Here is a 22115-nt window from a genome sequence, read left to right as displayed (position 1 = left end):
GCCATCTGGGGAGTGAACCAGCAGATGGAAGATCTCTCTCTCTCTCTCTGCCTCTTCCTCTCTGTAACTCTCTTTCAAATAAATAAATCTTAAAAAAAAAAAAGTCTCCCAAGAGTTCATGGAAAATATGTATTATAAAAAACTATTTATGGATTCCAATTATTTTGTACCAAAATAAACTTTTCATACCATTTTCCACAATCTTTTTCAAGTACTCTTGTATGATATCTCCTTAAAATAAATGACTTTTTTTCTTTTGAGAAGTAAACAGTTTAGATGCTTACGCTCCCACAATGCTGACACTCCCTTCTCTTTCGGGATTTCCAAGACATTTCACTCTGCCTGCTCGCTCATAGAAAGATGCCAGACGGGCACCAAGATATGCAGGATATCCACTGTCTGAAAGATGAAAATAAATTTTAAAAGAGGAGTTCTAAGCCAGACTTCCAAATCTTACCATATACATGATATGCAGTGCAGACTTACCTGCAGGCATTTCAGCCAGGCGACCAGAGATTTCTCGAAGGGCCTCAGCCCATCTAGAGGTAGAGTCAGCCATCATACTGACATGATAGCCCATGTCACGGAAATATTCTGATAGTGTAATTCCTAAATTGGGAAGAATATTACCCATTACAATGCAAGAATATAAAATCCTGACTTTTTCATCCTTAAGAAAACTTTACATATGAGGTAGACTGCTAGTTGTTCCTGCAAATCTATTCTTTTGCCTCTTTTACACTTCCAGCTCAACTGTATTTCCTAGTGCTCTCTGCATTTAGATATGGCCACGTAACTGACTTCCAGGTAGATTCCTGTCGTGGAATTTGACTCAAAAATATCAAAACAAAAAAATACGTTCTATGGCCAGGAAAGTCACGTACTCGTCCACGCTCTCTTCTTTGTGGCTACTGAAATGGAAAGAACTTCCGGGAGGCCTGTAAACCATGAGTTGCAAACGGCAGAGCTGTTCTCAGCCTAGGGCCCAGCCAAGAATGACAGAATTAGGAGCCCTCTGATCATCTGAAGTAAACATCTATTATACTGAGTAATTATGATTTGATGTCATAACCTAGCCAACCCTGACATATATACACATTTTAAAAGGCAGAAAAACACTTTTTCCCTATTCTCGTTGAAATAACTAAGTCTGCAATTAATTTCCACTTGTAGTTTTTGTCCATACTGTATCTCTCTTTCACAAACACATGCACACATAAAAGCACTCTCAACTAACTAGCTTGTTTGGTTGCTTTTCAAGTAACAAATGCTATTAACATGAGTAATATCTCACTTACTCAGATCTTACTGCTATGCAGATTAGGTCCTGTCATGTAAATGCACATGCAGTAAACTACTGGGCTCTAGTTCCTGTACTGTCATTAATGCTAGCAAAATAACTTGATTTTCCTATAGTTTCCTAATCTGTTAAAATACAATAAATCTGCCTCTGTATATTTGTAAATATCAAATGAAAGGAAATAGATATGAATGCCCTCAAATAGAAGAAATGTATACTTGTTTCTATATTGTAAGAGTCCTAAAATCTCATGCCCTGACTCCTTTATCAGTAAAGAAACAGAGGCTTACAATTAAATAAAGTAGTTGGAAAATTCTGTACTTTATTATTTCTCATACTATATTTTCCAGAATAAAAAAAGAAACTTCTGAGGTTTCTGTAAAAAGGTTCCATAATCAATGTCTTTAAGAAACATTACTTATCAATGATAATGATTAAAAAATACAATAATTATCACAGATTTCAATCTGATGACAGGATGTTACTCTCTCTTGTACAAGCATGAGTGTGTTTTAATTTTGGGTGACATATCACTCATAATTGTGGATATTTGCTAGATGTGGTAGAAAAGACAGGTAAACATGAATAAATTTCATTTTTCTCCTAGACTTAAAGATATCAGTACCTAAAAAAAACAAAAAAACAAAAAAAACAACGCAGACAAAATAAAAAATAAACTGGTACAAAGCAGTATGAAAAACAACTACCATTTAAAAGGCAAAAGGGCAGAAGGCAGTTTTAAATGGTTGACATACACAGGAAAGATGTCAGCTCTGTTAAGAAACAGATTGACTCTCTCTCCCTCTCTCTCTCTCTCTGCCTCTCTTTTCTCTGTGTAACTCTTTCAAATAAATAAATAAATCTTTAAAAAAAAGAAATACAGATTGAATAGGTATTTAATAAGGCAAGAATATTAACATGTCAATCACTGAATTTGATGTTAGAAACACTGATGGTCACTGGGATATTCAACCATGCATTTAAAAATTATTACAGGAAAGTACTGGAAAAACTAGCACTGGTTAAGTTGTTGTAGATAGAAACTCTTGTCACTGCTATCCCTTTTGAAGGACTATCAGAATTCAAAACATGCATTCACAGTTGTACTCTCATGAATTTTGCTTCTTCCCCCACCACTACATGCCCCTCAGGTCTTCATGTGAGAAGTTTTGTTTAACTCACTGGCACCCAAGCCAGGGCAACACTGCCCTACCTGGTGGCTCAGTATTAGCATGGCAACTCATCATTGGGGCAGGAATTTTACATCTAAGAAATTGTCCTACAAAAATGTGCATATATGCCCTTCAAAAATACAAAGTAAAAAACACACATAAAGATGTTTAAGTGAGGTATCATTGTGACAGCAAAACACTCTAAATAATCCAAGTATCCACCAAAACGGTGTGAATTAAATAGATTACGCTGTAACCATACAAAGGGACATTGTGTAGCCATTTAAAATGAGTTAGATCTACTGTCTTCTTCTTCTTCTTTTTAAAGATTTATGTATTTATTTGACAGGTAAAGCTACAGAGAGAAAGGGAGTGTCAGGAAAAGATCTTTCATCTGCTGGGTCATTCCCCAAATGGCTGTAACAGCCTACTCTGGCCATGCTGAGGCCAGAAATCAGGAATTCAATCTAGGTCTCCCACCTGGGAAGCAGGGGCCCAGGTACCATCTTTTGCTGACTTCCCATGCACATTATCAGGGAGGTTTATGGGAAGTGGAGCAGCTGGGACTCCTGGCATTCTAATGAGGGATACTTGCATTGTAAGCAGTGGCTTAACTCACTGCAACACAACGTTGGCCTAGATCTCCTACCTTAAAATGGCACACAAATATATCACTTCCCTTTGCTTTTCATGAAAATAACCACCCAAAAAAGAAGGGCAAGAAATACAAACTGGCCACTAGAAACTAGGAGCTATGTTTAGCCCCAGAACAGAACCATGAGGAAAGCCACTTAAATGCTGTGAAAACCCACAAAGGTGAGGGAAAATCCCAAGATTCATTCATTCATTCATTTCTGGCTCAGAAAACAACTTCTGCAAAGCAGGAGGCATATCCTGATGCCAAAACCAAGAGTGCTTTGTTTAAAAACCGCAGAGGGCTCCATGGCTGGTGGCAGGAGTTCTTGGATACAGTGCGGCATCAAGGAGAAACAGGGAGACAGGGGATGACTAACACACATGCAGGCACTCTCTTGCCTATTTTCAAAAGCTACAAAGTGGGTGAGGCAGAGTGCATGAGAAAGAAGTCAGTGTGAATGCTCGTATAGTTGCTGATTTTTGCCAGCAGAAGACAAGGAAACAATAAGGTAACTTACAGAACTGCATGCCACAACAAATTTCACTTGCTACCAGGAAGAATTCCTGTTGCCCTGGACCATAGTCACAACTACTCCCTCCCATCTCCTACAAAGATAAGCACTAATAATAATAAATATCAGCACAGAATATCTAAAAATAGGATATATGTAATGTATATTATATATATACAGAAGATAGAAGGGAGGAATGAAATGCTGGTAAAAGAATCTACCCAGGAACAGATAAGAATTCTGACCATGGATAATAACAAAAAAGAAAAAAAAATCTTAATAATATATCCTACCACAAAATAAAAGATCATGGAATATACAGCAAGGTTAAGAAGAGATAGTGAACCAGCAGGCAGTTTTGGTCTCTTCCCCTCTCCCTGTAACTTTGACTTTCAAATATGTAAGTAAACCTTTTTTTTCTTTAAGATTTATTTATTTATTTGAAAGGCAGAAATACATGGCAGGGGGAGAGAGACAGAGACAGAGATTGAGAGAGAGAGAGAGAGAGCAAGATACCCATCTTCCATCTGTTGGTTCATTCCCCAAATGGCCACAACAGCTGGAGTGGAGCTGATCCAAATCCAGGAGACAGGAACTTTTTCCAGGTCTCCCACGCAGGTCTCCCACGTGGGTGCAGGGGCCCTAGGGGCTTGGGTCATCTTCTCCTGCTTTCCCAGGTTCATTAGCAGGGAGCTGAATTGGAAGTGGAGCAGCCAGTACTCAAAACAGGCACCCACATGGGACGCTGGTACTGCAAGTGGACGCTTAACCTTCTACACCACAGTGCTGACCCCAAGTAAGTAAATCTTTAAAAAAATTACTTTAGAAAAAAAAAAAAAGAAGATGAAGAGATGTTTCATAAGCTGACAACTCAACAAAGAGATAGGATGAAAAAAAATAAGCCATTAGAGAAATAAAGGTTTCATTAGAAGCACACCAAGGATAAACACTATTTATCCTGTGAACAAGTAGATAAAAGAGAGGAAATGAAACATATGGAAAATATATAAAGGAGATGCAAAATACCTGGTTTGTAAACTAAAATAAGATAGCCATAATGGAAGAGAAAAAGTTTCAGAGAGTATTGTCAAAATTTTTCTCAAATAAAAGACATATTCAGAGACTGAAAAGGTGCACTATGTCTAAGGAAATATTTATCAAAACTATTAGTACTGGGAGTGGGCACTTGGCTCAGTGATTAAGATACTTCTTGGGGGCCAGCACTGTGGCACAGCGGGTAAGGCTGCCACCTGCAGTGCTCGCATCTTATATGGGTGCTGGTTCAAGTCCCAGCTGCTCCACTTCCAATCCAGCTCCCTGCTAATATGCCTGGGAAAGCAGTGAAAGATAGCCCAAGTCCTTGAGCCCCTGTACCTGTTTGGGAGACCCAGAAGAAGCTCCTGGCTTCAGATCTGCCCAGCTCCAGCAGTTGTGACCATTTGGAGAGTAAATCAGTGGATAGACTCACTCTCTCTCTCTCTGCCTCTCTGTAATTCTTTCAAATAAATAATTTTTTTTTTTTTTTTTTTTAAAGAAGGGCACTTTTTGAAGGGGCCGGCATCGTGGCTCACTTGATTAATCCTCCGCCTGCGGCGCCGGCATCCCATGTGGGCGCTGGGTTCTAGTCCTGGTTGCTCCTCTTCCACTCTAGCTCCTTGCTATGGCCTGGGAAGGCAGTGGAGGATGACCCAAGTGCTTGGGCCCTACACCCGCATGGGAGACCAGGAGAAAGCACCTGGCTCCTGGCTTCGGATCAGTGCGGTGTGCTGGCCGCAGCGTGCAGGCCATGGCAGCCATTGCAGGGTGAACCAATGGAAAAGGACGACCTTTCTCTCTGTCTCTCTCACTATCCACTCTGCCTTTCCAAAAAAAAAAAAAAAAAAAAAGAAAAGAAAAGAAAAGAAAAAGAAATATTGATTCCAGCATTTTATATTCAGCCAAACTACTGTTAAAATTTAAAGGTAATATGGAAAAATATGAAGCTTATGTAAAAACAAGAATTCAGGGAATATAGTTTCCATGAATCTTTCTTGAAGAAGCTTCTAAAAGTCAAATTTGAACCCATCAGGAAATGAAATGGAAAAACCGTAGCCAAAGGATTGTCAGTGACATAAACTCCATTTCAGTACACCGCTAAGCCACAGCAAACATTAGATTATGCTTACAAACCAGAAAGTAAATTTTATGAAACCTGAAAAAGTAGAAATAAAAGTACTAAAAGCTGGAATGGAAGTGGGAGTAAAGATAGAAGGCAATACCTAAACATATTAACTCTCTTATCTTTTATATCCTCAAAGTATAACAATGCAGAGTTGATAATTCAAGTTGTAGACATACAGGTAAATTTAAAGATACATTAATTGTAAAATATGTAATAGAGAAAATAGTAAAAATACATTATTTTATGGTCATTAAAAAGTTTAGGGCAGGGGACAGCGCTGTGGTGTAGCAGGTAAAGCCACTGCTTGCAGTGCCGGCAGCCCATATGGTCGCCGGTTTGAGTCCCTGCTGCTCCACTTCCGATCCAGCTCTCTGCTATGGCCAGTAGAAGATGGCCCAAGTGGTTGGGCCCCTGCACCCGTGTGGGAGACCCAGAAGAAGCTCCTGGCTTAAGATTAGCTCAGTTCCGGCCATTGTGGCCAAATGGGGAGTAAACCAGTGGATGGAAGATTTCTCGCTCTCTCTGCTGCTTCTGCCTCTGCCTCTCTGTAACTCTGCCTTTCAAATAAATAAATTAAAAAAAAAAAAGTTTAGGGTCTTATGTTCACTTATTCTTAAGATACAATAAGAGGGGCCGGAGCTGTGGCAAAGTGGGTAAAGCTGCTGCCTGCAGTGCCGGCATCCCATATGGGCGCCAGTTAGAGTCTCGGCTGCTCCACTTCTGATCGGCTCTCTGCTATGGCCTGGGAAGGCAGCCCACCGTTGCAGCCAGTTGGAAAGTAAACCAGTGGATGGAAGACCTCTCTCCCTCTCCCTCTCTCTCTCTCTCTCTCTCTCTCTCTCTCTCTGCCTCTCCTCTGTCTCTGTGTAACTCTTTCAAATAAATAAATAAATAAATCTTTAAAAAAAAGATACAATAAGAAAAATATTTTTAACAACTAGGAATATGACTGTATGTATAGTATTTTGGAATGAAAGAAAAATTATTTGGGATGGAAGATGGTTGGTGCTAGCTGTAATCTAAGAACATATCCTCATGGCTTTTATTCCAGCTTACACACTCACCAGTATAAATAGAGGCTTCTCTAGCAGCGACAGGCATGTTGGAGGTATTGGCTACCAACGCTGTCCTCTTCATAATGGACTCAACCTTACCGTCAACTTCCATTGTGAGCTGGAGGAAAACAAAATCTACTAACCTCCAAATGTCAGAGTTTTAGTCCCTCCTTTTTTTCCCACAAGTTGTCCATATTTAGCCCCACATATAATCAATCTTCCAACAGTAATATTCCTGTAACTCCAACCCCTCTTCCTGATCCCATAGTGCTATGACGATGACAGGCATTATTCCATTCCATAAGCAAAATCTATTACTTTATGAAAAGATAAATATTACTTTAGCAGCCTAATAGAAGATAAAGCCTATGTAAGGTTCAGAGCTATACATGTTCTGTCTATTTTATCTTTATCCCAGTAAGTGAAAACCATCAGACCGCAAAGAGAAACTTTCTGGTGCTGATTGTTTTTTAAAGCTTTTCATCTTGAAAAGTTCCAATTCTTTTTTTCATTGAATTTACACATTCGATCACAAATATAATTTAAAAATTCTTTAAGAGATCCCTGGCAAATGGGAGCTCTGCTCCAGTCCCAACACCAAGAATTCTTAATTGCCAATGCAAGTTGAGTAACGGTCTTTCTCTGGAATATTAGTTTATGTATACAGACCTCCGGGAAATCCCGAAGAACTTCAGACATCTCATTTCCTCTTTCACCACATCCAACATAGATAATCACATCACTGTTGGAGTACTTGGATAGAGACTGAGATATCACTGTCTTTCCACAGCCGAAAGCCCCAGGGATAGCAGTTGTCCCTCCTTGTACACACCTAAACAAAGGAAATGAAACATGCGTTACTTTACTTGCTAATAAACACTAACAAAGTAGGCAAATGACACAAATACAAGCTAAGGAAAGAAAGTATTCTGAAATATTCTTACCTGTACATATACAAAGATACACAAACATAATTGCTCCCCTACTATATATAATGCTATATGTACTACATGTTAGTTTTTATTGTTATTAATCATCTCTATTATCTTTAATAGCTGAAAAATAAAAGTATATTCCATAAGTTGCCCAGGGAAAAGGGTTATGAAAATAAGATAAATAAATAGCACTAATGATGCTCTGAAAGCTTTTATAATTTAGTTCATGAAAAGACAATGCATGAATTAGAGCCAAAAGCAAAATATAAGCAGCTTCTAAAAGTTATCTCCTGAGGCAAAAAAATCAGACCTAGGAAATTCATACCTTGCTATAAAGTTTAATGAACAATTCTGTAAAGGTATTAAGTCAATCTACTTTTCTCTATTGGGTAACACTTTACTGTGTACTTCCTAGGTATTAAAAACTGGTTGGAGATACTGGAGAGATAACAAACACAAGATTAGATGGCAATGTTCCTGTACTGATAAATCTTGGACTCTAGCGGGATAAAGTAGAGTCAACTGGTGACTACAGTACCACTTAGCAGCCCCTTTCAGAAAGTGGCAGCAGGGGCCGGCACTGTAGCTTAGCAGGCAAAGCCACCGCCTGCAGTACCAGCATCCAATGTGGGTGCCAGCTCGAGTCCCCACTGTGCCACTTCTTATCCAGCTCTCTGCTATGGCCTGGGAAAGCAGTACAAAAATGGCCCAGCAACCCAGCAGACTCATAGAATGACAAATGTCCTAAATAGCACTCTGACTTCAGAATAAGCCCTTAAGGCATTCGGATCTGGCTGAAAAGCCCACAAGAGCATTTCAGGTATAGGAAGCCAAGACACTGTGGCAAAAAAAATTACCTAAATGAAAGATCTCTGTGAGTGAGATCCCTGCGGAAAGAATGGGCCATCAAAGACGGAGGTACCTTTCTCTGAAGGGAGGAGAGAACTTCTACTTTGACTATGGCCTTGTCTAAATAAGATTGGAGTTTGTGGACTCAAGAGGCTTCCATAGCCTTGGCAACTCATGACAAGAGTCTTGGGTAATCTCTGATGTCATAAATAAGAGTGTTAATTGTTAAATCAACAACAGGAGTCACTGTGCACTTGCTCCCCATGAAGGACCTCTGTCCTTAATGAGTTGTACTATGAGAAGTAACGGTAAAACTTGTCTTCATACAGTTCTTTATACTTTGTGTTTCTGTGTGGGTGCAAACTGTTGAAATCTTAACTCAATATATACAGTTGATCTGCATAGAAAGATAATTAAAAATGAATCTTAATGAAGAATGGGATGGGAGAGGGAGTAGGAAGTGGGACAATTTGGGGGTGGGAAGGCGGGTATGGGGGAAAGAACTGGTATATTCTAAAAGCTGTAACTATAAAATTTTTATTTATTAAATAAAAGCTTTCTTTAAAAAAAAAAAAAAGATGAAGATGGCTCAAGTTCTTGGGCCCCTGCACCTGTGTGGGTCACCTGGAAGAAGCTCCTGGTTCCTGGCTTCACATTGGTCCAGCTCCAGCCATTGTGGCCATTTGGGGAGTGAACCAACAGATAGAAGACCTCTCTTTCTCTCTGTCTCTGCCTCTAGCTCGCTATGATTCTGCCTTTCAAATAAATAAATAAGTCTCTAAAACAAACAAAACAAAAAACAAAGTGGCAGCAGAGAGTGAAATAGTGGCAGCAGAGAGAGAAGAGGAATGTGGATGTCACCGTGTATGTGTATGGTGGGAGTCTGGGCAGGAGAAATGGGATATAAGGGAAATTTCTCTGAAATACTGTTTGTTCATAAAAAAATTAAAAAACATTGCATCCTTAACCATGGCAACCAATTTTTTTCAATACAAAATTAATATGAGGGGCCGGCGCTGTGGTGCAGCAGGTTAATGTCCTGGCTTCAGGCCAAGATCCCATATGGGCACCGGTTCTGGTCCCGGCTGCTCTTCTTCCGATCCAGCTCTCTGCTATGGCCTGGGAAAGCAGTAGAAGATGGCCCAAGGCCAGCGCCGCAGCTCACTAGGCTAATCCTCCGCCCGCGGCGCCGGCACCCCGGGTTCTAGTCCCGGTTGGGGCGCCGAAGTTTGTCCCGGTTGCTCCTCTTCCAGTCCAGCTCTCTGCTATGGCCTGGGAAGGCAGTGGAGGATGGCCCAAGTGCTTGGGCCCTGTACCCGCAAGGGAGACCAGGATGAAGCACCTGGCTCCTGGCTTTGGATCAGTGGCAGCCATTTGGGGGGTAAACCAATGGAAAAGGAAGACCTTTCTCTCTGTCTCTCTCTCTCACTGTCTAACTCCACCTGTCAAAAAAAAACAAAAACAAAAACAAAACAAAAAAACCAGAAGATGGCCCAAGTCCTTGAGCCCCTGCACTCATGTGGGAGACCAGGAAAAAGCTCCTGGCTCCTGGCTTCGGATCTGCACAGCTCCGGCTGTTGCGGCCAATTGGAGAGTGAACCACTGGATGGAAGACCTCTCTCCTTCTCTCTCTGCCTCTCCTCTCTCTGTGTAACTCTGACTTTCAAATAAATAAATAAATTTTTAAAAATTAATATGAATTAAGTTTTTTGCTCTTCCACACCTTGCGGTGTATTTGGTAGACTAAGATGGTGTGGCACATTTCTCCAAGGGCTCTTATATCTCTGTCAAATCACTTTTATCCTTGGGTGAGAGAAGGAGCGGGTGTGCCCCAGTTTGGAAATTCAGCAACTCAGTGTGAAAAATACTGTCCCAAAGAACATCCATGGTGCTGTGGGAGCACACAGCGAGGGATACAAGTCTGACCCTGGATTGCAGCAGGGTTAGGAAATTCTTCCAGAAGGTAGATAAGAATTGGAAAGTAAGAGAAATTAGCCAGTTAAGGAGAAATAACATTTCAATCAGAGGGAACAGCATGTTCAAATGTTCAGGGGCAAGAGAGACCATTGCTTGAAGCATTAAAAATCCCTTAGTATGGGTGGAAGATGGCATATAAAAAAGCATTTGGGCAGTAAAATGGTGGAATGAATACTGGAAAGCAAATAATGGTCAGATTGTGCATAAGGCTTTGTGGGGAGTTTAGAATTGTGTGTTTGGGGCTGGCGCTGTGGCATAGCGGGTAAAACCGCCACCTACTGTGGTTCTAGTCCTGGCTTCTCTATTTCCGATCCAGGTCTCTGCTATGGCCTGGGAAAGCATTAGATGGCTTGGGTCCTTGGGCCCCTGCACCCACGTGGGAGAGCAGGAGGAAGCTCCTGGCTACTAGCTTTAGATCAGCGCAGTTCCAGCCATTGCAGCCATCTGGGGAGTGAACTATCGGATGGAAGACCTTTCTTTCTCATTCTCTATCTCTGCCTCTCTGTAACTCTGCCTTTCAAGTAAATAAATAAATCTTTGGGAAAAAAATTGTATGTTTGCTCTAGGAGCAATGAAGAACATGTAGCATTATAAGCAGACAGTACAGGATCAGACACATATTTTACATGGGTCACAGTTGTATGGACAACTATGTAGAAATAAATTAAGGCTGAAAATATAAAGTCTAAATAAATGTGATTAGTGCTGGAATTAGGTTGAGAATCTTCATTAGATCATGGAATAGTAATAAAATGACGACTAAAAAATGTCTAGATTTGCTGTGTAAAAGCTTCTGAGTTTGATTTTCTGGCTCAATTATGGTCTTTTTACATTTTATTTGTTGAACTCTTTATTTAGTAGAGCATTAAGCCTTTGAATATAATGCAAATCAAAAAATGTTATCTCAGAAATAATGAATAAAAATCAAATTGAAATTAATGTTTAGGGGCCAGTGTTGTGAAGCAGTTAAGCCAGTGCCAATGACACAAGCATCTGATATGGGTGCTGGTTTGAGTCCCAGCTGCTCTATTTCTGATCTAGCTCCTTGCTAGTACACCTGGGAAAAGGAGTGGAAGGTGGCCTGAGTAACTTCCTTGAAAGAAGTCACAGATTTTCAGATGAGGTACCCACTGGACATTTGTGGAGACAGGCTACAAAGAGAGATGAGCAAGTTTCAAAGAATGGACTGGTGATTAAGATGATGATTCCGGCCGGCGCCGCAGCTCACTAGGCTAATCCTCCGCCTGCGGCACTGGCACACTGGGTTCTAGTCTGGGTAGGGGCGCTGGATTCTGTCCCGGTTGCCCCTCTTCCAGTCCAGCTCTCTGCTGTGGCCCGGAGTGCAGTGGAGGATGGCCCAAGTCCTTGGGCCCTGCACCTGTATGGGAGACCAGGAGAAGCACCTGGCTCCTGGCTTCGGGTAAGTGTGGTGTGCCGGCCGCAGTGGCCATTGGAGGGTGAACCAACAGTAAAGGAAGACCTTTCTCTCTGTCTCTCTCTCTCACTGTCCACTCTGCCTGTCAAAAAAAAAAAAAAAAAGAAAGAAAGAAAAAAAAAAAAGATGATGATTCCTGTTTTGAGTTTGCTGACTTTGAGGCATTTGGTGGACATTTAGGTACAATCAGGAGAGATCAAGGATAAAGAGACAGAACTGAAAATAATTACATGGATACGTATAAGTACTTGTTACTTATGTATGTAAGTTACTGAAGACAGGAGAGAATGGTAACTTGGGAAACAGCAGTGAGGTTAGATATCAATTTTGCACTGATTATTTAATTTCCTGAACAGCCTGCTAAGACCTGAGAGAAGGAGCTAGCTGGACTGATTCATAGTTGAGATTCTGCAAGGCATGTGTGCTAGAATACAAAGAAATAAGAAAACGTATCATACTATTGGCAAATAGGCCTAAGAATGATAGACTATGGAGTCTAAAGTGGATCGTTAACATGGAAACAGGAGTGCCGACTAATCAGAAAGAAGAGTCAAAGAATAGAGATCTTAACGGGAGGCTAATGGTGAGAACAACTCAGAAAATAACCTCACAGGCTAAGAATGAGCTGGGCACTTGGTGCAGTTAAGGTGCCACTTGGGGTGCCTGGGGTTGAGTCCCAGCTCCAGTCCCACTTCCAGCTTCCTGCAAATGCACACATTGGGAGGCAGCAGGGGATGGCTGAAGTACTTGAGTCCCTGCCACTCACATGGGAGACCTGGGTTGAGTTTTAGACTCCTGGCTTCGGTTTGGCTCAGGTCTGGCTGTTGGGGGACATTAATGGAGTAAACTAATGGATGGAAATTCCATTTATCTATCTGTCTGTCCCTCTCTCTGTCTCTGCCTTTTGAAAAGAAAGAATAAATAAACAATTTTTTTACAAAGGATTAAGAGGTTGCTCTAAGAGCATGGTCAGAGGTTAAGGGGTTAAGGGAGTTCTAGCCTCGTACATTATCTTTTCTGTGACTTATATAAAGTCACTTGTTAAAAGTAGAGCAGAACACGGTCAGGCAAAAAGTTTAAAGGGAATGAAAAAGGTTTTTAAACAGTGAAAAAAATGGGAAGGAGCAGGCTACAAACTCAGAAAGACTGTTGAGGAGCCGGCGCTTTGGTGTAGTGGGTAAAGCTGCTGCCTGCAGTGCCGGCATCCCATATGGCAGCCAGTTCGAGTCCCGGCTGCACCACTTCCGATCCAATTCTCTGCTATGGCCTGGGAAAACAGTAGAAGATGGCCCAAGTCCTTAGGCCCCTGCACCTACATGGAAGACTAGGAAGAAGCTCTTGGCTCCTGGCCTGCACCATTGCAGCCAATTGGAGAGTGAACCAGTGGATGGAAGACCTCTCTCTGTCTCTCCTCTCTGTGTAACTCAGACTTTCAAATAAAATAAATAAATCTTAAAAAAAAAAAAAAAAAAAGAAAGACTGTTGAACAACACAAAGCACTTCAGAGTGGGAGCAAACTGTTGAAATCTTTACTTAATGTATGCTAAACTGATCTTCTGTATATAAAGAGAATTGAAAATGAATCCTCATGTGAATGGAAGGGGAGAGGGAATGGGAAAGGGGAGGGTTGCGGGTGGGAGGGACGTTATGGGGGAGAAGCCATTGTAATCCATAAGCCGTACTTTGGAAATTTATATTCATTAAATAAAAGTTAAAAAAAAAAAGAAATCAACTTATATGATATCAATCTACTCAATCAAGGATAACTTAAGAAAGATTATTATACTGTTTGGGCACAAATTTTCTTCTGGAAATATAATTTTTTCACCAAGTTTTAGAAATAAAGCTTTCTTTTTGTTAGAAAACAAAGAAATATTTGTTCGATCTGACTCTATAATAAGTACTAGTAATCAATAAATATATTTAACTAACTCACTTTACTAGTTTAGATACAATTTTTTATTGTGTTAAAGATATAAAACCTGGAGCTACAAAGATAAGGAAGAGATAAGCACACGGAACTCTGAGGTAACACTGTGGACACAGCTCAGACTTACGGAAACAGGGCATCCAGGACTCTCTGGCCAGTTAGCAGAGGATGATTGGCCGGCAGCTTCTCAGTGACAGGTCGAACCTGACGCACGGGCCAGACTTGGACCATGCTAAACTTCTCCTTTACACCTTCAAATTCAAGCTCAAGGACAACATCCTGTACACAAATACAGCAAGAGTTTTGAGTACTGTCAAATTTGTGAATGTTCATATCTTTGAAATCACAGCAACCCCATATTCACCCTGGACATACAGGGAAGTAGTACCAGGAAGTGAGAAGAGAGGTTTATGCTGTTCACTGTAAATCTTTTTTTTTTTTTAATTTTTATTTATTTTTTTTTACAGGCAGAGTGGACAGTGAGAGAGACAGAGAGAAAGGTCTTCCTTTACTGTTGGTTCACCTTCCAATGGCTGCATCGTGCTGATCCGAAGGCAGGAGCCAGGTGCTTCTCCTGGTCTCCCATGGGGTGCAGGGCCCAAGGACTTGGGCCATCCTCCACTGCACTCCCTGGCCACAGCAGAGAACTGGCCTGGAAGAGGGGCAACCGGGACAGAATCCGGCGCCCCTACCGGGACTAGAACCCGGTGTGCCGGCGCCACAGGCAGAGGATTAGCCTATTGAGCCACGGCGCCGGCCTGTTCACTGTAAATCTTTATGTATCTACAGTTGTAATGACCAATACACTAACATTTATTTACATTAAGATAATTTCAACTATTTGCAAGCAATTCCAAGGCCCATAGCCTTACAGAAATCTGTAATTATGAGGATACATGAATTTGAATGATCTTTTTGAGTGTGGTTCCTCCAGTTGGAGTGAATCTCTAAGCTAGTGGATAAGTCTAGCTGATCATCCAGAATACCAGTTTTAACTCTTGTTCTATATATGCTACAGAGCACAAATTCACTCTTATTAAAATGACTTTAAAATTATCACATCCTATTTTATTGGGAGGAAATTATATGCTACTATGACCCTCTTAATACAGTTATTTTCACACCCATATAAAAACTATTAAGAGATCTACTATATTTGGTATTATGACTATAAATAACACATATGATTACTTTTTTAAATGGTTCACCCAAAGTAAGAATTCATATAACCCATTATTCTATTAAATATGTACATACTGATTGACAATAATAAAAGACCATTCTATACTAAAGTCAGGATTTTAAATAAATGTAGCATTAGTTAAGAAAGTAGGAAAATGTTATACTTTTTTAAAAAGGAATAATATGTTTTCTAATTCCAAGTTCAAGTTAAAATAAACCAAAAATATCCTTTAAAAATAATTACAGTAGTTACTCAAAACCCATACATTAAATATAATTTCTTTATGTAAGGCACTAAAAGTGGATGGCTATCACAGTAAATAGGACCACTCTGTGGGATAAAGTATAAATGTTACTTCCAGAGGTATCATAATTCTTAAGTGAAGCAATTTAAGTGACAGTTCTGGATAAAGCAAGAAATGATACTTACAGAGGTATCATAATTCCCAGGTGGAGCAATGTAAGTTACAGTTCCTCTATTTCGTGGCGGTAACATGATTTTGTGTTTGATGAGTGAGTTTTCATTGACAATTCCATAAATATCTCCACCAGTGATATGACTCCCAACCTAGAAGACAAATGTATTTTGTGTTTAAAAAAACACATCCAGTAGACTCAACCTTGCTGCTAAAATTTATTTTTATTATTATTATTATTATTTTTTTTTTTTTTTTTTTTTTTGACAGGCAGAGTGGACAGTGAGAGAGAGAGACAGAGAGAGAAAGGTCTTCCTTTGCCGTTGGTTCACCCTCCAATGGCCGCCGCTGCAGCCGGCGCACCGCGCTGATCCTGGCAGGAGCCAGGAGCCAGGTGCTTTTTCCTGGTCTCCCATGGGGTGCAGGGCCCAAGCACCTGGGCCATCCTCCACTGCACTCCCTGGCCATCGCAGAGAGCTGGCCTGGAAGAGGGGCAACCGGGACAGAATCCGGCGCCCCAACCGGGACTAGAACCCGGTGTGCCGGCGCCGCAAGGTGGAGGATTAGCCTATTGAGCCACGGCGCCGGCTATTTTTATTATTTTTAACTTTTATTTAATAAGTATAAATTTCCAAAGTACAACTTTTAGATTATAGTGACTTTTCCCCCCCATAACCACCCTCCCACATGCCTCCATCCCATCTACTACTCCCTCTCCCATCCCATTCTTCATCAAGATTCATTTTCAATTATCTTTGTATACAGAAGATCAATTTAGTATATACTAAGTAAAGACTTCAACAGTTTGCACCCACACAGAAACACAAAGTATAAAAAACTTTCTCATACCAAGTTTTACCGTTACTTCTCATAGTATAACACATTAAGGACAGAGATCTTACATGGGGAGTAAGTGCACAGTGACTCCTATTGTTGATTTAACAACTGACCCTCTTATTTATATCAGTAATCACCTGAGGCTCTCATCATGAGCTGACAAGGATAGGGAAGCCTCTTGAGTTCACCAACCCCTATCTTATTTAGACAAGGCCATAGTCAAAGTAGAAGTTCTCTCCTCCCTTCAGAGAAAGGTACCTCCTTCTTTGATGGCCCATTCTTTCCGCAGGGATCTCACTCACAGAGATCTTTCATTTAAGTCATTTCTTCTTTTCTTTTTCTTTTTCTTTTTCTTCTCTCTCTCTCTCTCTTTCTTTCTTCTCTCTCTCTCTCTCTTTCTTTCTTCTCTCTCTCTCCTTCCTTCCTTCCTTTCTCTCCTTCCTTCCTTCCTTTCTCTCCTTCCTTCCTTCCTTTCTCTCCTTCCTTCCTTCCTTTCTCTCCTTCCTTCCTTCCTTTCTCTCCTTCCTTCCTTCCTTTCTCTCCTTCTTCCTTCCTTCCTTCCTTCCTTCCTTCCTTCCTTCCTTCCTTTCTTTCTTTCTTTCTTTCTTTCTTTCTTTTCCTTGCCACAGTCTCTTGACTTTCCATGCCTGAAATGCTCTCATGGGCTTTTTTGCCAGATCTGAATGCCTCAAGGGCTGATTCTGAGGCCAGACTGCTGTTTAGGACATCCGCCATTTTATGAGTCTGCTGTGTATCCCACTTCCCATGTTGGATCCTTCTCTCCTTTTTTATTCTATCAGTTAGTATTAGCAGACACTAGTCTTGTTTATGTGATCCCTTTAACTCTTAATTCTATCATTACGATCAAGTATGAACTGAAACTGAAAATCACTTTGACTAGTGAGATGGCATTGGTACATGCCACCTTGATGGGATTGAATTGGAATCCCCTGGTACATTTCTAGCTCTACCATTAGGGGTAAATTCGAGTGAGCATGTGCTGAACTGTACATCTCCTCCCTCTCTTATTCCCACTCTTATATTTAACAGGGATCACTTTTCAGTTAAATTTAAACACCTAAGAATAATTGTGTGTTAATTAAAGAGTTCAACCAATGGTATTAAGTAGAACAACAACAACAACAAAAAACACTAAAATTAAGTAGTAAGTTGTTCCTCGACAGTCAGGGCAAGGGCTGATCAAGTCATTGTTTCTCATAGTGTCCATTTCACTTCAACAGGTTTCCTTTTAGGTGCTCAGTTAGTTGTCACCGATCAGGGAGAACATATGATATTTGTCCCTTTGGGACTGGCTTAATTCACTCAGCATGATGTTTTCCAGATTCCTCTATTTTGTTGTAAATGACCAGATTTCTTTCTTTCTTTCTTTTTTTACTGCTGTATAGTATTCTATAGAGAACATATCCCATAATTTCTTTATCCAGTCTCCTGTTGATGGGCATTTAGGTTGATTCCAGGTCTTAGCTATTGTGAATTGAGCTGCAGTAAACATGGAGGTGCAGACAGCTCTTTTATTTGCCAATTTAACTTCCTTTGGGTAAATTCCAAGCAGTGTGATGGCTGGGTTGTTGGTAGGGTTATATTCAGGTTTCTGAGGAATCTCCAGACTGACTTCTATAGTGGCTTTACCAGTTTGCATTCCCACCAATAGTGGGTTAGGGTCCCGTTTTCTCCACATCCTCACCAACATCTGTTGTTGGTAGATTTCTGTATGTAAGCCATTCTCACTGGGGTGAGGTGAAACCTCCTTGTGGTTTTGATTTGCATTTCCCTGATTGCTGGTGATCCTGAACACTTTTTCATGTGTCTTTTGGCCATTTGGATTTCCTCTTTTGAAAAATGTCTATTGAGGTCCTTGGCCCATCTCTTACGTGGGTTGTTTGAAGATTTATTTATTTATTTGAAAGAGAGAGAGAGAGATTAATTCCATCTACTGGTTCACTTCCCAAATGCTGGGGGCAGCCAGGGTTGGGCCAGGTTGAAGTCAGGAGTCAGTAACTCCATGAGGGTCTCTCACAAAGGTGGCAGGAACCCAAGTACTTGGACACATCTGCTGTCCCCCAGGCACATTAGCAGGAAGCTGGATCAGAAGTGTGGAGTAGCTGTCAGGACTGCATTCTTAGAAGGGATGAGGGCATCTCAAGTGGTGGCTTAACCTGCTATACCACAACACCAGCTCCTGAAGGGGTCTGGGTCTAGAACTGGGGCCCTAGGGCCTGGTACATGTATAGGGATGAGCATTTTAAGCACGGTACCAAATGCACTAGCTTCAGGAAAATTTTAAAACTATGCTTCTATAGTCTATTTTTGTTTGGATAAGACTATAAAACAATTCAGTAAACTTTCATTTCACATTTTCTTTCACCAACTTTACAAATTTTTGTGTTGGAAACATACCCGAAGGTTTTTGCAAGGTGTAAAATCCCATTTGATATCTCTGCTAAGTGCGGACACATTGACTCCTCTGGGGATGTAGATGCTTTGGGTCTGACTGCTGATGTCCGACAGAGGTCTTTGAATTCCATCAAAAATGGCTCCCATGATGCCAGGACCAAGTTCTACCGATAGGGGTTTACCAGTGCGAAGCACAGGATCTCCAACAGATACACCAGCTAGAAGCAGTAGTTGAGGAAAACTCAACATCAAAGTTTAAAGATACTATTAACAAGAAACATCACAGTTCAACTGGGAAACCATTCTTAAGGAGCAAAAATAAAGGTTTCTAAACTTTCTAAGTTCATAGCTTAGTGTTTCAATAATTTTATTCATAGTGTCCTACAACAAAAGATATACCTAACAATCTCATTAATAGATGGTTATACCCAAACAACAAAGTAAAGAACACATGTCCGAACAACTGGGCAGCAATCTGAAAGAGTGACAGGCATAAGTTGAAACAAGAAAGAATATTAATTTCAGTCCTGAATTAATCACAATTCTTTGGAACCAGATATATGTGCCTGTTGGGCACTATACAAATTTCACATTGATTTCTACATGAGACTTGCTTTTCTGGTTAGCAACTGCCAAAAACTCAGCTTCACAGTAATATGATATCATTGACAAGAATGTGGTGTGGCAAAATAATGAGACAGTTTATTATCTATTATACAACTAGTTCATGTGGCATCTGACGATAAGTCTAATATTTCTGTGTTAACTTCTCCTGGATACCAAATGAATTTGCTGCAGCTGCCCAATGGTGCCTTTGCATGTAGTTTGGGGACCATAAGGCTAAAAATAGAAGCAAAGGTCTCCCACTAATGCATTGGTTCAAACACACTGTTGAGGAAAAGGTCAGCTCCCTAAAAAGGATATTAATACCTGGACAAAAACTTAAAATCTCAAAAATTAAGGAAGTGATTTTGAAAAGGAAAAGAATAAAACCTGAAATAAGCATACTGAATCCAACTTGTTCTCTAGTATTTGTTGATAGAAGTAAAATTGGGACAACTTATAATGAGAGCAATTTAGCAACATTCAAAATTAAAAATGCATAAAACTGGACCTGAGGACCTAAACACTGTGAATTCATACTACAGTTACACTAGCATTTACAACAGCAAAAGAAAAAAAATTGCATACTTAAGTGATTGATTAATCCATAATATTGAGGTACAAAATAGCCAGATCTAAGGGCTCCAAAATATTCATTTTTAATTTCTACTATTTGATTATGAAAACTTTCAAACCTACAAGAAATTAAAGAATTTTACAGCAAACTCCTCCTAGCTCTCCTATCCAGATTCTACCATTAACATCTTACCACATTTATCCATCTTTTATAATACATATATTTCTAAATGAGAAAAAGCAAGGTATGGAGTAACACTTATAATAGGCTATCTTATAGAGAGAAAAAAGGAAAATTACATATTTCTGTTTACTTATATATCCAAGCAAGTTATCAGAAGGATACATAATAAAAGGAGCTAAAATAAGTGGCTGTATTTGTGTGTCCAATGCCATTCATTATAATAAAAACAGAGTATGACTTAGTTATGGATTTCCTATTTCAAACAGAAATCATGACTGGAAGATTTTAATGCTCTAAATTAATATTATTATTCCATTTATGCTTCCTTCTACAGTATGTGTCTTCTGAAGAAAAATTCCAACTGGTTCCCCCTGAGGTTGTCAATTACTGGAACATCAAAAGCAATAAGAGTTCAGAAGATAACACTAATTTCTTAAAATGAGAGCATGAATTCCTATTACCTTTTTCCCTTTCTTCAATATACTCCTGAAAAAATCAGATCTCTTCATGACACCAACATTTCATGCTCCTAATAGCATCAGATGTTGCTGCTTCTACATTGGCTTACATCCTTAAAATTTGACATATAGAAAGTGGCAGGAAATTGAACCAAAAAGGATACAAGTTTCTTCATACACCTGAATAGTAGCCATATCACCTTCCAGTCGAATAATCTCTCCAACCAACTCACTGTGGCCCACTCTCACCAGCTCATACATGGCTGCACCTGCCATGTCACAGGCAGTGACCACTAAAGAGAACACATAATTTTTGCACTCTGTGAATAGTTACAGATAATTTTTAAAAAATCCAATAATATGTCTCCTGTGTGTAATCAGAAAGATAACACATCTGTTATGGAACATACTTACAGTTTCACATAAAGATGTATTTTTAGCATATTTATTTACAAATTATTTTCAGATGTTACAAGTTCAATACAGCTAACTCTTACCTGATAGTATTTAGGCACATTCTGATCAACCCAGGTTACTATAATAAATGAGATGAGGGTTTGGAACAATAATAATAATAAAACAAAAAACTTTCAAATTAGAATAAGAGCTCTAGCTAGCAGCATGGTATAATAACACATACTCATTAGTTTGCTGTTCAGTCACCATTCCCTTTGAGGTAACACCTAAAGCAACATCTTTACTTTCTAGTGCCTTATCCCAGCAGTTATTAACACTGGTGACATGGACCCTTCTGATAATCTAATGATAGCTCTCCACAGAAAAGTTTGCACATGTACTATCAATATTTTTCATGGACCATATAAGGATGTCACCACCATGGGGAAAAGTCCTGGTTAAGGGCTCCCATTTTGGACCATATTTTCTAGTAAGCAAAAATTACCTTTCTGGCAGCAAGGGAAGGTTGCTACACTTTTAGATATGTTTAAGAATAAATTCATTTGTAATATGTCATTTTCTGATACAACTGATTAGAACTATATAACAGGTAATATTTCAGTAGAAACTTAATAGTACTTTAATAAGTACTAATATTTAGTTAACTTATTAGACTATGAAAATTTATTTCTTGTGCAATGTTTACCTCTACGTCTAATGTATACAAATAATGAAGACACATAAACAGGTTCCAGAAATAATTTACTATATACTTCCACAAAATATTATTTCCTTAAACTCTGCTCTTTTGCCCTTTCTCTGACAGTTCTTGTGCTCAGCTCTCATAAAAACCTTTATGATTATAGAAATATCTGAATGGCAAAAGAGATTAAAAACAGTTAAATGTAAAATATTTTATTACTTGTCTATGAGTGCAAGCTTCAACACCAAGTTCTTAGGGAGATAAAGAAGCATGACTGACAGTCTTCATCTGTACAAACACCAAAAAAGTGTCATAAACTCTACTGTCACTACAACAAAAAAGACCACAAAATGAGACCACAGACATAAGAAAAACTGAATTTC

General features: G+C 39.7%; 1 protein-coding gene and 1 non-coding gene across 4 annotated transcripts in view; both read right to left on the bottom strand.

Moving 5' to 3' along the window:
• ATP6V1A (ATPase H+ transporting V1 subunit A) overlaps positions 1–22115 on the bottom strand; it is a 64691-nt gene that overhangs the window by 18607 nt on the left and 23969 nt on the right. For all 3 annotated transcript variants that reach the window (XM_051819038.2, XM_051819039.2, XM_070072120.1), the window contains 8 exons: positions 20798–20926; positions 18816–19030; positions 15575–15712; positions 14090–14241; positions 7506–7668; positions 6846–6954; positions 487–609; positions 285–399 (listed from right to left, as the gene is read on the bottom strand). In XM_051819038.2, the coding sequence (XP_051674998.1) occupies positions 285–399; positions 487–609; positions 6846–6954; positions 7506–7668; positions 14090–14241; positions 15575–15712; positions 18816–19030; positions 20798–20926 (1144 nt within the window). The remainder of the gene's footprint in view (positions 1–284; positions 400–486; positions 610–6845; positions 6955–7505; positions 7669–14089; positions 14242–15574; positions 15713–18815; positions 19031–20797; positions 20927–22115) is intronic.
• On the bottom strand, positions 2443–2552 carry LOC127483073 (small nucleolar RNA U6-53/MBII-28). Its single transcript, XR_007909040.1, has one exon. It is a non-coding gene; the product is annotated as a small nucleolar RNA U6-53/MBII-28 (small nucleolar RNA).

This window comes from Oryctolagus cuniculus, chromosome 4, assembly GCF_964237555.1.
Source record: "Oryctolagus cuniculus chromosome 4, mOryCun1.1, whole genome shotgun sequence".
Classification (NCBI taxonomy): Eukaryota; Metazoa; Chordata; class Mammalia; order Lagomorpha; family Leporidae; genus Oryctolagus; species Oryctolagus cuniculus.
The sequence above is the reverse complement of the archived record's forward strand: the minus strand, read 5'-3'. Positions and strand labels throughout refer to the sequence as shown.